Genomic DNA, 15744 nt, shown 5'->3' on the forward strand with positions numbered 1-15744 from the left:
AACAATGGAAATAAAAGGCCAGATCATTAGAGGAGAACGGTTCAAAGAACTGCAAGACCTGAACTTTGGAAGGACCATATTGTCCAAGAGAAGCCTTCTTAATATTAACCTTTATCAGATATACAAGAGTTTCCACTGAATAAAAATTTCCAATATATTCATTTTGGGGGTAAAAATCCCATAATTTAAAAGGAGCAGCGTGAAACTGACAAGAATTGCCTATTTATACTGTTTGTCCACTATTCTATTAGTTGTTTTTCTGTTTGCCTAAGGCTATGCTTTATAAAGATATTACTTCTATTTATATGTTACAGTTTATATCCTAGTTGGTCTGACTTTTCATTTTCATGTTTAATCTCATTGTATATGTAAATATAACATTTATGTAGTCAAATAGCAAACTGTTTTTCTTTGTGTCTTCTTGTTTTGCTTTTATGCATTAAGTTCCTTTTATTTTATTCTCAACCCAAATCAGATAGTCACTTGGTATTTTCTTCTAATTCTTTTAAACCTCATATTATTTTATTTTTTACATAATCTATATGGGATTTCCATGGAGCATAATATAAAGAGAGGAATTAAACTTTTTTCAAAGAAATTACTCAATTATTAGCGCTATTTGTTGAATAATACATCCCTTTCTTTACTAAAATCCTATTATAGATGTTGGTCTATTTCTGAGTTTATATGGCATTTTTATATTGCATTGATATATTGCTTAATCTTATCCAATATTCCATTATTTTAATTGTTATAACTTTGTTATATATTCAGATATTGGTATTGCTAATCTCCTTATTGTTCTTTTAATTTTTTTCTTTTATCTTCTCATTTATTCATTATCCCGAGTGGACTTTAATATCATCTGATCAAGTGGCAATTTAATAAGAATTGCTTTAAATTTATAAATTAGTTTGGGTAGCAATGACACCTTTACAACATTGTCTTGCCCTCCAGGAATAAAACATATCTCTCCATTTAATCAAGTCTTCTTTTATGTCCCTGAGTGAAGTTATGAAGTGTCTTAATGTAGGTTCTCATCAACAAAAATTGCCATTTTATTATCCCATATATAACCTATAGTACTTTTAGCATCATCAGCTTTATCTAAAATACCACATTGCCTTTGGAAAAAGAGTTGCCTCACTCTACTGTTCGGAGAAATTCAAGGGACCTTCTGATGGCCTAATGAGGAGAACTACAAAATCCCTTGTTCTAAATATCTTTATTCTAACCCTACATCCAATAAGACAAGTGTAGGAAAAGCTTTTTAGAAGACGTTCAATGTGCTCTCTTTTTTAAGTATTGGTAATGGATTACTTTTGGAATAAAAATACTGTATTGACCAATTTTAGCTGTATGTGTGGAGTCCTATTAAAAATAGGTCACAGAAATGATAACCTAATGCTTGTTTTCATTATTATTATTTTCTTTCGTTTTTGAAAAAATAAGCTTTAACAAATTCAGTTAGCTATTCATTTTATTTTCTCATCTGTTGATATTGATAATGCTTATCAATACCAAAGAAGAACTTCACCAAATCCAAATAATCATTTGAGCATTAATGTTATAGGCAAAGGTTTTATAGATATCATTATAAGTAGCAATTTTTTTTTTAAATTCCAACAGGGGGATCGAGGCCCAGCAGGTCCCCCAGGAATAGCTGGAATATCGGTGAGTCCAGAGTATCTCACATTATTTTCACAAGGAAACAATTCTATCTCCACAGTAAATCTATGGCTAGGGATCAAGAAGGGCTAGGGAGCACACAGTAGCTCCTATGCCATTAGGTTCTAGAAACATCCAGTTAAAAAAAAATAAAACCACCTTGTCCCTATCCATCCTCAAGAATTCTCCTTTTTTTAATTTTTTTAATATTTTTATTTATTTTAGAGGTGGGGGGGCAGAGAGAGAGAGAATCCCACTGACTGCGGAGCCAAGCATGGAGCCCAGTGTGGGGCTTGATCCCATGATCCTACAGTCATGACCTGAGCTGAGATCAAGAGTCCGACACTTCACTGACTGCACCACCCAGGCACCCCAAGACTGCTCCTTTCTTTATTTTCATCTTTTTCTTATTTTTTCTCTTTTTCTTTTTTTCCCCAACTCCCTTAGGGAAGGGAGGAGATGCCCAGTTAAGTTACCTGTGCCAATATGTTAGTACAACAAGCCCAACTTTGAGAAGCTTGTTTTGTTTCTCGCTCTTATCATATTTAAGGTTTCTTGGCCCTCCAAAAGACAAAATTCTTATCCTTAGGCATGTACTTCAAGTTCTTGATATTAAGCTGCAATCTGAGTTTTCCCTCGGCCTGGTGTTATTAACAGATCTTTACTGCTACTAATGTTTCCTCGTAAACTAGCCCTTCCAGCCTCTCAATCATTTTTGTGGCTCTCCGGTGTCAAATGTTTTAATCTCATCAAGGTCTTTTCAAATGAATAGGAAGTGCTCCAGGAAAGGTTGAAATCACTTCTCGGAGCCCTAGGGATCATTCTGATCTTCATTCATGATGCTCTAATTAAAATTTTGTGGCCATGCTTTATGAATAAGAGCCCACTTATCCTTTTGTTCAGTGCCCCTGCAGGGTAGGCCCAGGGTAGGAAAGTCAGTGGAAACTATGTGCTTGAATCATAAGAACACAAGATAAGAAAGGGCCCTACCATCGCGCTCACCACCACCCATTGACATCTACTGACACCCAACACTACCCAGGGCGTAAACCACCCATCACTCCCATCTTTAAAAGGCCGGTAGCCACTCTATTTTACTCTAGTTGTTAAACCTACATCCCTAATCTGCAGAAAACCATCCTTTATAGAGGACAAATCCCCTTTTTTAGCTGTTCTATCCCTTTCTCGTATATTCAAGCCCACCCAGAGATTTCTCCAGGGCTTGTTTCTCCTGCTTCTTCCCAGGATGACACATGGGTAGAGAGGAGGAGGTGTCTGTGAATGCTGGCAGTGAGGTGACGCCTGCGGTCGGCATGCTCTCCCCCAGGTTCTCCGAGCTCCCCCTGACCTTTGAAATTGCTGCTGCCTGCTACCGATGTCCCTGATCCCTTTGTCTCAGATCTCAAAGCCTGAGCACTCTCGACCCCTTGTGTCCTATGCCAGGACCATGTGGGACATGAGCCTTCAGGCTCTCGCACATCCCCCAACGCGGGCCCACGGGAGCTTCAGCAGTTCCTGCTCATACACACAGGCTCTGGGGAACCAGGGCTGCTCTGTCAGGCCTTGTGTCCGCCTAGCTTCAGCACTCAGCCATGTCCGAACCTGTGAGGAGGGTTCCTCCCAGAGTTCTAGACAGCAAGAGAAGAAAAGGGCCCTTGCTTTTTCAGGTTCTCTCCAGGGGAACCTACTAGGGTTTCTGCAGCCTCGGCCCTACAGGGATGCCTACATCCCTGAATTGTTTGTTTTTCTGTCCACGTTAGGTCTAAGGGATAGAAAGTGGTTCCTTCTTTGAGCTTGGTCTAGATACTTTGGCACTTCTCCCTCTGGGGTCTGACGGACCGTTTTCCTGTCTCGTCCCCCCCGGGGGTCCCTCTACCCAGCAGTTCCCTGTTGTCAGTCCTCCAAGCCACAGTGTGTTGGAACAAATCAATCTTGGCCTCTCCCTTTTAACCAAACGTGGCTTTTCAAGTCGAACACGGTATTTCTTCAGGCTATCCTACTATCAACTTAGAAATCCTCTTAAGAAATGCAAAATCTGGGAAAGATGTCTTTGACTCCATGTGCCCTCCCACCCCCAAAATCAAGAGCTGCCAATCAAATAGGCATTTCCAGGAATAAAGAAACGTTGGCTTCATATTTTCAAAAGGTATTGTCGTGCCCTCCTGTCCCTCTGTTACACACAGATACGTACATTCAGAGAACTGCATTCTAGCCTGTACCTCGGAGTCTGCAGAGTCAAGTACATGTCCCCACAGACTCGGTCCCATTAGGAATGCCACTGTAGTATAGAGAGCCACAGGCCTGGCAGCACAGTAAATTCCCAGGCGGGGAGGGGAAGGACACGACGTCATGTCCGAATTTGGCTCCTAACATTTCTCCTTGCTTTGATTTCCCAGGGAAAACCTGGAGCCCCAGGGCCTCCGGGAGTCCCAGGAGAACCGGTGAGTTGCCAGCCACTTACTTAACCATGGTACTTGCATGTGGTTCCAAAGCTTTCCTTAGCAACTAATATTTGTCTGTGGACATGCCTATAGGGTGACAGAGGGCCTGTTGGAGATATAGGTTTCCCTGGACCAGAAGGACCCTCTGGAAGGCCAGTAAGTACTTTTTACTATTTAAAATTTGCCAGTTTGAGAAATATTCCAAGCACTGCCTCTTTCCCTATCTCCTTGGAAAATCTGACGTCTGTAGTTTCTACAGAAGTAAGAGTAAGTTCCACAGATGGATCTTTGGGGGTGTGGTTCTCTGAGTGTCCTAGCTCTGTATGAGGTATCTTTATGTCTTAAACAATGATGAAGAAAGTGACATTGTTTGTTTGTTTGTTTTAAGTGTCAGGAGATTAGACTCATTATTTCTTAAGTCTGATGTTCTCCGAGTTAAAAAACAAAATGGCCTGTCACATTCAAAAATATAAAGAAACTGAAGACACAAATATGACTCCTGGGTGCTAGGCTGAAAACTATTTCCTCAGATTCCCTTCTTTATCTATGGACCTTGTTCTTATACTTTCATAAATCATGCTTCTAAACATAGCATCCCTTTGATTCCTAAAAGAGCTCTTGGATACTGACATATATTGCTGTAACATGGTAACAATCATTCTTACCAATTCAGTTCAGTTCAACATATATTCATCTAGTCTCTGCTCTTGCTAAGGACGTGCTGGGCCACGAGGGAGGGGACGTAAAGATGAATGACATAGAGCCCACTCTCGGGTTTACTCTGTATAGACGGTCACTACTCCCTTTGCTTGTTTATTTGTGTGTGGAGAGGGAGTGCTATTAGGACAGGGAGGATACTGAAGGTGAACAAGCAGCACAGAGTTCGCGAGGCTGGTTCAGCACCTCTGGGAAACCTTCTGGGTCTGAGTGCTCCCTGGCCACCACCTCCTCAGAGAAGGCACCATAAAAATATAGGAAGCATATACAATTTAGTGTCAGAAAGATATGGGTTTGAATTGTGACTCAAAGGGTTTTGTGAGTCACTTAAGTAACATGACATATGGTAAATATCTCCGGTGCCTGGTCCTGGGAGGCACTCAATAAATAGTTTCAATCCCTGCCTCCCCCGTCACCTCCTGTTACCAACTCCCTATCCTGGGCCCCTGACCATTTTCTAAATGCTTGCCCAGGGGATGATGCAAAAAGCAATTTGTTTGTTCAACAACTATTTCTTGAGCACCTACTAAAATGCTAGGCATTCTTCTGCCAGCAACTCATGGCTTTGCGTTCTGGTATAGGGACACAGACAACAAACAAATAAATACACATATATGCACAATTTCAGGTAGAAAAAGCTCTAAGCAGGGTGACGCACCAGAGTAGCATTTAAATAGAGCAGTTGAAAAAAGCGTGCCATTTAAGCAGAAACCTGCATGAAGTGAGAGATCAAACCTGGAGTGGTTGTCAAAGGCATTGCTTCAAGGAAGAGAAATGGCCATAGAGGAGTGAGCCTGGGGTGTTAAAGAAACAGCAAAAAGCATGAGGTCAAGAACGCACTAAGCTAGACAAGAGTTGGAAAGATACTGAGAGAGAACTTGGCAGTGGCCTGGCCATGAGGAACTTCTAAACTATGGAGTTTGGATTTCATTTGAAGTATGATGGAAACCCATTGAAGCATTTGTAGTGGGGAAGGAAAATGACTGGAGTACATTTTAAAGTATCATTCTGACTATTATGTGGAGAGCAGACTGTAGGAAGCAAGATGGAAGCAGACAGAACAGCGTGGAAACATCACCATAATCCACATCAGAAATAATGATGGGGAGAACAGGGAGATCATGAGGAGTAAGGGAGTTTAGGATGTACATTGAAGGGAGAGTCAGCAAACTCACTGATGGACCAGATGTGGAGTGTGAGGGAGAGATAAGTCAAAGCTGTGGTGTGGGGTCTTTGCAGCCATGTCACAGTGGTGCTTTTGGTGAGATGGAAGAGACTGGAGATGGGTAGGTGTGGGAGGGAAAACCAAGAATTCTCTGTGGTGGACACATTCAACTTCAAGCACTAGTAGACATCCAAGTGGAAGTGTCAAGTAAGTGGTAGATGATGCATCTTGAATTAATGGAGAGATCAGGACTGGAGAGACTGATTTGGGTATTTAAACCTGAGCCTGGATGAAATGGAGTCAGTACGGATTGGGAGGGGAGAGAGCACTTCAAGTTTTAGGAAAAGGACCTGGCAAAAAGTCTGAGAAGGTACAGCGGTGAGATATGAAGCAAACCAGGCGAATGAGGTTTCCTGGATGTCGAGGGAACTAAGTGTTTTAAGACAGAGAAATGATGAATCTAGATAGGTCATGTGAGAGCTGACAGTTCTCCTCTGGGTTTAGAAACATGGTGGTCCCTGGTGGGAGAGGTTATAGCATGCTTGTATCTTGATAAGAATGATCCAGTCAAGAGGGGAAGTTTTGATGATGCCATGCGAATGGAGATAACTTTGAGTGGGGGGAGAAGACTGGTATTCCCCTCAGAAGTGGAAATTCGTTTTCACAAGGAACAGGGGCAGCTCATCCTTCTTACCAGGAGGAAGGAGGCAGGCAGAAGTTGGCGTACAAATGCGTGTAGGTGGGTGGATCCCATGGAGGGAAGGAAGGTGAGGTGGCTCTGTCCTATTTATATTCTCTGTGGAAGAAGAATCAAGGTCATCGGCTGGGTGTAAGGAATCAGGTGGTGATGCTGGGGACCTGAAGACAGGAAACTCTGTGAAAGAGTACTTTGGAAGAGAAGGAAAGGGAGTGGAATCCGGAAATCCAGGATAGCCTGGTTATACAGAGGGGCTACTTGCCATCTGCCTCCGTACATTTAGGTCGGAACAAGTGAGCAAGGGTATGTGTTTTTCTTCAACCGCAGCCAGCCACTCAGATGCAGACATGTGGTAGACAGAAAGCCGGTTATACCCAGGGATGGAGCTCTTCCAGATAAGTGAGATGGGGGGAGGGGGGAAACAAATCCATTCAGGTTATTCTAAAAAATCTCTAAAAGCGGTACTTGTCTAGGGAAAGCAAGTTACTAACACCTTTATATACATGATAGTCTGATGAATTACAAAAGACAAAAAAAGACTGTACAGTTATTTCTTTTCTCACATTGTTACCAAAAGCATGAATTACATTTTAACACTAGATTTATCTTCCTTTATTCAAGTGATACAGTTGGGTTTTTTTTTTCTCCCACATCCTCTCTTTAATCAGCTTTATCTTTGTTGCTTGTGTTTCTGGATGTAATAAATTCTTTGAACCATACACTGCAGGTAACGTGTCCTTAGTTCAAGTAGCCTAGATAATTCCCAGGGTGTTTCAGAGAGGCTGGGGGGACTTTGGTTGGGTTATCAGCTGTGACGGGTTTTAGTGTAACTTACAGCAGTGAAAACGTGCTTGTCTGCAGTTCCAGCCTCATAGAATCCATCCCAGCACAATAAAACCCCTAGGCTTTTCAGAGGAGCATGTCCATGCAATTGCCTGCTGGCTAAGAAATCATTTTCCTCACCTTGATCTCTCTCTTCAAACCAAATCTCAAAATCACATCTGCTGTTGGACTCTAGGTATTTGATTTGACCCCAAGCGCTTTTCCTTCTCACATCTCCTGGCCAAAAGCTGTCTCTGTCTTATAAATCTCTGAGCGGCGGGCTTTATTTCCACCTCCAGAACTGCCTTGTAAAGTTTGGGAAACTTCCAGGTTAGTAATAAAAAACCACTACTTAATGCTCTCAAAAACCATGATTACAGATTTCTTACTTTTCTTTCATATCCTCCCACTGAAAAATAACAAATTGTTCTCTCGCTGACAGTTTATTTCAGAGTAGGATCATGTTCTGGCCATGTTATGAAATTTCCCCAGCAGCAACTGAGACCGTTTACTGAGAATGACTCTCTGTGCTGGAAAATTGTTAGAGGGTAACGATAAACACCACACACCAGCCACCCAGCACCACGGGGCACCTTATTTTTCAGATTGTACCAAACAGAATAAGTAAGGAAAATAACCCCATTGACTATTTACAGTGAGCGAGGCATTTTGTGTTTCTTCACCAAATACTTAGTTTTAAAGTCACGATTTTATCCTCACTTTATAAGGAAAGAAGCTGATGCTATTAAGGTTCAGTAAATTGCCTGAAGTAAATGGAACTTGTCAGTGACAGAGTCAGAATTTGAACTTAGGGCCATCTATTCTATCAACTTTGTTTTCTGTTTCACCACACTGCCACACCAAAATAGCAGAAATATGATGATTAAGTCCTCGAAACTTTACCCTTTTATTGTGTTTAACTATGTCTACCGATGTAGAATTAGAAATATTGATCATCTTTTGTCTTTATAGGGAATAAATGGAAAAGATGGATTACCAGGTGCTCAGGTATGGAAAATACCACTTCAAATAAATATTCTGATGTAAAACCTCATCCGCAGTACCTGTCAGAATACTTGACTGAGCAGGCTGGGGAAAAATCTTGGCAAGCAGTGATTTTTTAGTGTTGACATTTGTTTTTCAGGGTATCATGGGTAAACCTGGAGATAGAGGCCCCAAAGGAGAACGTGTATGTATATTACTATTCTGATCATGATTTAAGCCTGTCTGCTGCAACTGCCTCATCCTTTGAGTTACACCATGGGCGTGTGGATGCCTGTAAATCTCCCAATATGACACGTCTAGGGTGTATGTGATCCAAGATCTCTTCTAAGCATAAAATAGGCCAATTAAAGGACCCAGAAACAGGCCATATGGCAGGTACACCTACAACAATGACCTTTATTTAGAACTAAGTCTAGTGTGCTATTCCAGTTTGGAAAGCTTCAATCCTCCTGTCTCAGACACATATTCCTATTATAGCGATCACCGATTTTCTTGTTCCTTAGAGTAGGGTTTCTCCACCTCAGCACTGTTGATGTTTGGAGGCAGACAGCTCTTTGCTGTAAGCGTCCGTCCTGTGCGCCGCAGGATGTTTCGCAGCATCCCTGGCCTCTAACCACCAGAGGCAGTGCCACCAGCTCCCCTCCAGTTGTGACAACGAAAAATGTCTCCAGACATCACCAAATGCCTTCTGGGGACCAGAGTGGCCCTCATGGAAAAGCCCTGACCTCATGGAATACAAAGTCGAGTAAGAGGGCTGGTGTGAGGAGGTAGAGCAGTGGAAAGTGGAACCGAACAGAGTGACGAGTCACGCCAATTCAGTTATATCCTTTTATTATAACTGGTTTGTGTGTTGATGTTGTTCCAACTTCCCATTATTTTCTTTTCACTGCAAAGATTACTCAAGCACTGTTATTCAGTGGTTTTCTCGTGAGGGCTGCTAGTGTGTTGCACGTGTGTGTTTGTGTACTGGTATCCAGTTTACTCGTTTTTACTTATTACACAAAAAATTCATGATAACTGAAGGACTTGTGAAAACAGAGATAATACAAATAAAAAAGAGATAAGGATTCTTGATTTTGGACAAGCACTATTTTGGTTATATTTCTATTTCTCTTTTACACATAATATACATATATACTTAATGTATCAATACAAATGAATATATGCTCCTCCAAAAATGTGTTCAGACTGTTTTGTAAATGACTTTCTTCACCTAACAATATATAATGACCATCTTGCCATGTCAGTAAATAATAGATCAGCAGGTGACTTTTAGTGGCTATATGTAATTCCACTGTTTGGATATACGTTACTTCACTTTCCTAGTCTCCTTTTTCTGGATATTTAGGTTCTTTCCAGTTTTCATAATAATAAATATCACTGTAATGAACATCCTTGTGCCTATATTGTAAAAGAATTTTAGTATGCTAAAGACTGCAATTATTTTGCACATGATCACAGTATTGATCAGCATGTGTTAGTACTTCTTTTCTTTATTTTTTTTAATTTGACTCATCCCAGGTATTTCCCCAAATATGAGTTGATATACTTGTATGCAGATACATTTGTATAACTAAGACAGTAGCATTGAAATTAGGCCCATCTGCTTTTTCTTCTTTCTACATGGCTTCTTTCTACATCTCTTCATTCCATGATCAAATAGATCCCTGTAACTGTTCATTTGTTTTCATTACTTTTTTTAAATCAGAAGAAATGGAGTTTGGCCTTTTGCACAGTAGTCACAAATAAAAGAATAGCACAGTGAAATACAGGGCAGCCTCAATGCAGCATCCCATCATATTTGGTGTGATCATCACCTCCTGGCATTGTAGAACTGAGTACTTGGAATATCTGTAACCGAAACACTCTATGATACATATATACACACCTCTCTCCTGACCCCCCGCGGCATCCTCTAATGCACGAACACATGCAGTACTAGATACCTTGCCAGATAAAAGTCAGCATTAAATAAACTTCTTATTACAGTCAAGCCACCTAATACTACCTTATACCTAATTTACTATGGCAACTTACTCAGTGAATTCTCTCATAGTTCATTTATGTTATTAAGTATATGATCTCAGTGATGACCCTCCACCCCAAGCACCTGCTCTGAACTTTTTCAAAGGCTCTCCTTTCTAATCTTCCTGAGTTGTATATCTTTGGGACACAGCATGTATGCACATGCACACACACACACACACACACACACACACTCATACACTGTAAAACACGAATAAAGAAACCAACCCACAGAATCTAATAAAGATTCTGATAAAGGTAAAAGAAGAAGAAAAGCACATGATTTGAGAAGGATTTTGAGTGTACTGAAGTTTTTACTTCAGTGTAAAATCTTGGTGACCATCTTCATTCAAGTGCAAAATCCTCTTGGGCATCTTCCTTTATTATTGCCAAGGAGACTCAGGCCTGAAATGAGACCTGCTGTTGACTTTCAAAAGTGTCATCATTCTAGACTGGCAATCAAGTACAACTGACGTCACTAGCTTTCTATGGAGTGCCTTCAACATGCCAGGCATTGTTCTAAGCACTTGACTTGACTCACTCATTTCTCAGCCTCACCCTTCTTAGTGGGTACTATTAATATCTCCACTTTATGGGACAGGAAACCAGGGCACAGAGGGCTTGATTCCCTTATCTGAGGCCCCACAGCTAGTAGGTGCCACTATGAGTCCAGAACCTTTGCTTTTAACCACAGCTTATGTGTTCTAGAAGAGATCATTATTATTAACCTTTTCCTTAACAGGGTGACCAGGGAATTCCAGGGGACAGAGGCCCACAAGGTGAACAGGGGAAACCAGGCCTTCCAGGCATGAAGGGAGTCATAGGTCCTGTGGGGCCACCCGGAAGCAAGGGTTCCACGGGATCCCCCGGGCACCAAGGCCCTCCAGGCAATCCAGGCATCCCAGGCACTCCGGTGAGTGGTGCCAAGAGCTCCGATAGCTCCTGGCTAGTATTGACCACATATCCCTCTTACAGTGAAAGCAATCATAATCCTCTTAAAAGAAATAAAATGAACCTAAACTGCGCTCCACAAGGGTAGCAATAGCTGCCATTTATTTCAAGTTATGTACCAGATCCTCTGCTAAGTCCTTACTATACATTACTTCAGTAGATCCTCACAACTAGGAGGATTGGTGTCCTGTAGGCCCCACTGTACAAGTACAAAAACTGAGAGTTGACTTGTTCAGGGTCACAGTTATTTCATGGGTTAGACCCACATCTGATGGACTCCAAAGCCAGGCTCTTGAATACCATCTATAATGTCTCCCTACACTACACAAATGACATATGTCCGTTTTATATTAAAACTCTATTTGTTGAATATGAGAACAACACACTTGCCTTGAGTGGTACTTTGAGGTGGAAAACAGACCAAGAAGGAGTGTTTGGTTAAGGAAGCCCGTATTATTATTAATATCCTCAGGAGGGGTGGCGGATGGCCATTCGCAGAGGAACTTAATCAGAAAATACCCTTGTTAGGGAGAAAGGAGGATCCTGGAGTGGGGAGGGCGGGGCAGGGAGTGAAGGACACACTGTCCTCAGATAATCAGCCAATACCAGATGGAGGCCAAATTGGGCATTCCCACAATATTGAGATTCTTTATTTTTACCCACTCTTCCTAAGCTCTACTTGAATAAAGCCTGTATAATGAGCTCGCAGTGCTGTGTCAGTAATTGGTATTAGATGCATTAACTCAAGTTCATATGTCCCATATACCATGAAAATAAAATGTTGAAAGAGAGCATTTTTTGAACTATTCTGTCCTACAGAAATCATCATTTTATGAGCCCATCACATTGTCTTTAATGTCACACATATACCCCTGGATAATAATCCTAAAAAAAAAAAAAAAGAAGAAGAGTAATAAAATACTTTGAGATCCTAATGATCATGAAAAATAATAGCTCTCTTTTAAAAAATATCAAGGTACCATAGTAAAATATTATTATTATAAATGTTAGATTCTTTACCAAATTCATGTAGGTTCATTTGTCGAGGGGTTAAAAATTCAACTGACATCATTTACCTACTTCCCTTTCTCATGTCTCATAGTGTTTTCTATTAAAAAAAGAAAATTGCTTAATACAAATATGCTTACAAAGTGTAAACTACAGAATAAACTATACCATAAAAATGACTAAAACTTGGTAGTTTTATCCCATGAATAAAACAATTTTAAAGAATAATCTGGCATACTTGGAGTTCTCTTCCTTTAAAGAAGCATAGTATCGGGGCACCTGGGTGGCTCAGTCGTTAAGCGTCTGCCTTTGGCTCAGGTCATGATCTCAGGGTCCTGGGATCGAGCCCCACGTCGGGCTCCCTGCTCTGCAGGAAGCCTGCTTCTCCCTCTCCCACTCCCCCTGCTTGTGTTCCCTCTCTCGCTGTGTCTCTCTCTGTCAAAAAATAAATTAAAAAAAATAAAGAAAGAAAGAAGCATAGTATCAGTTAGATATTGACTTTACCAGTGCCCAGGGATTGGTTAGAAGTGAAACTGTTCCTGGGATATTAATGTCATGATAACACTGTTCAAGTTCTGTAACTTCAGAAAATGAAGTAATAGGAACTGCCTTTCCTAATCATATGAAGCCATGTCTCTCCATTTAATAAGAAATATGTTCAAATCACTGGTTATGATTCCAGCCCACAGCTTTTAAAGCAATTATGCACTTCAAGTTCTTCCCAGTATTTGATCAAAATAAAGATATTTATTGCCTAATATAGTCAATTGCCAAGAGCATTTTGTTTGATAAATGTATCTCCACAGAAGTTTCAAGTATGTACACCAACCCAGGATTTCGATTCTTTATTCATTTGTGCCATGCTCTACTTTAACAGACCTTTTTCTCCCTTCTTTAGGCTGATGCAGCTTCATTTGAAGAAATAAAGAAGTATATTAATCAAGAGGTTCTAAGGATTTTTGAAGGTTAGATCTACTTAATAAACATTTCTGAATTTTCACCAGTTACTACCTCCCATCTGCTGTAGGGGATCCCTTCAGCACTCTCTCCAAAGCTGGCCATGCAACAACAATGTTAAGAGGCAACCTCTTTTATGAGGGGGTTGAGACATCTCTGTCTTACTGTAGGGGAGGTGGACTGACCCTCATAACTTTGTGCCATCTCTGAATTTTATAACCATGTCATCATTCTAATTATAGGTAGAAATGTTGAAGGAAAGAGTCAAGAGTCAAGGATTAGGCCTTTCTTAATGCCATTGTATTCCTCCTGTTCACTTGTAAATTCTATTAATCTATTGTTTCAGTGACCTCTGAATCCATATAGTTTTCTAAAATCCACTCTACATTTTTTATCTGTTCCCAAGATATCACATGATTTTGTCAAATGACTTGCTAAAATCAAGATCACTCCCCTCAACTGTGAGCTTAATAAAGTGGGGAATTTTTGTCTTTAAAAAATGAATCCGCATTGGCTCTCCTGGTTCCTGCTTCTTTTGCACAGCATCCTTTCTTTGCCAAGCTAAATATATATTACTGAATTTTGCAACAAGGAATAAGATTACAAAATGCCCCAAGTTCACCGGAAGTCTTCCTACTGCAAACATGGAATTAGCTACTCTCCTAGAAGCTCTGATTATTTTAAGCAGTAATTAGTATTAGAGACCAAAATCTCAGTGCTTGAGTATACATTATCTTATTTCACATGAGCACTAGAGATAGAGCAGAGTTAACACAGGAACTTTGGCTGCTTCAATGACAAAATAGAAAAAAAAATGGTTTTTTTTAAAGGTAATGAATTCATGCTGTTGATTTCAATTTACATTGATCTCTACTAAGTGTCTTTACCATGCTCTGGCATGATAGGTCATTAATACAATTGTCCACTGTGTTTTTATTTCAAGCTACCAGTTTTCTCTTTATAATTTTAATGTTGCCCTTCAATCTAGAAATCCTTTTTTACTATCTTTTTTTTATCTTTGAATCAAGCATCATGGGAAAGAGCCTCCAAACTTTGCAATCCAAACATACCCTCTCAACAAGCACTCCTCAAGCATTACCTGCCTGAAAAAGAAAAAGGCATCTTGAGTGCTCCAGAGAAACACTGAAAAATATAGAGGCACAGACAGGTCCAGCTAATTTGCAGGACTCAACACAGAGTGAAAATGGAGGTGCCCTTATTCAAAAATGATTAAGAATTATAAGACAGCCATAGTTAAACACTATACCCAGCATAGGGCCCTTTTGAGCAAGGGACTCTGTGTGACTGCACAGGTGGGTTGTCCTTAAAGCCTGCCTGGGCACAGGACCTTTAGGACCTCAGAAAGCATCCACATGTTTAGTAGACACAATCATGGAAGGGAAAATACCAGCAAATATGTTTCTGAATTGTGATCTAAAATTCTCCTTTAACTCTTAATGTCCATGGGCTCTAGTGTCAACCGTCTTTTATCTCAGGCAGCTTTAATGCGGAATTTCAATTCCTTAAACGACTTTAGATTTAGTCTGAGATGCGGGAAGTGTTCATTTTGCCCAGTGGACCCTGGATGAAGGCATGGCCTTTGGTGACCTCCCCACTGCGTTCAGCAGAGGAGACGTGCCACTTGCACCCACAGAAACCTTCCTGCTGCCCACTCACAGGCCGTTGTGGGGTTATTCTTGTGAAGGACTATGCCTTCTGAGGAGAGAAACCAGGGGAACTGGATCACTCTCCACCTGTCTTGGGGCAGGCTCTTGCGGCTTGCACTTTCTTCTAAGTCTGTGAACTCCCCCTCTGCTGTCCTGTCCCAGCTTCCTCTCCCAGTCACTCCGTGCCTGCCAGGAAGCGAAGGGTGCAGATGCTCCCCCAAGCCTCCTCTAGCTCCCCTCCCACCCTGCATCTCCCCCAACCACCTTCCCCAGTCTCTTCCAGCCTGGTGAGGTCCCTCAAAAGCCACATGTCTTGTCTCAAAACCATATTCTAAAGTGGCCCACAAGGAAATTTTTTGGGAGACTTGTAGACTCTGAGACTCTGACCATGATACCCCCTCTCCTTTCATCTTTGTCGGTACCAGTCCAGCAACACTTTCTCCCAAACAAAAAAAAAAAAAACCCAAGATTTGGTTATTTAGCACTTGAGTTAATTTGTCCCAAGATTATTCCAATTCAGTCCATTTAACTTTCCAATTAGAAGTCACTTTTCCAGGGGCGCCTGGGTGGCTCAGTTGGTTAAGCAACTGCCTTCGGCTCAGGTCATGATCCTGGAGTCCT

General features: G+C 41.0%; 1 protein-coding gene across 1 annotated transcript in view; it reads left to right on the forward strand.

The window, feature by feature from the left end:
- The window catches only part of COL19A1 (collagen type XIX alpha 1 chain), a 321531-nt gene that overhangs the window by 291804 nt on the left and 13983 nt on the right, over positions 1–15744 (forward strand). Inside the window, exons 43-49 of the mRNA XM_073905265.1 lie at positions 1630–1674; positions 4065–4109; positions 4203–4265; positions 8483–8518; positions 8655–8699; positions 11283–11453; positions 13398–13464. Of these exons, the coding sequence (XP_073761366.1) occupies positions 1630–1674; positions 4065–4109; positions 4203–4265; positions 8483–8518; positions 8655–8699; positions 11283–11453; positions 13398–13464 (472 nt within the window). The remainder of the gene's footprint in view (positions 1–1629; positions 1675–4064; positions 4110–4202; positions 4266–8482; positions 8519–8654; positions 8700–11282; positions 11454–13397; positions 13465–15744) is intronic.

Source organism: Callorhinus ursinus, unplaced genomic scaffold (assembly GCF_003265705.2).
Source record: "Callorhinus ursinus isolate GAN/ISIS: 27379988/994484 unplaced genomic scaffold, GSC_fseal_2.0 scaffold22, whole genome shotgun sequence".
Lineage (NCBI taxonomy): Eukaryota > Metazoa > Chordata > Mammalia > Carnivora > Otariidae > Callorhinus > Callorhinus ursinus.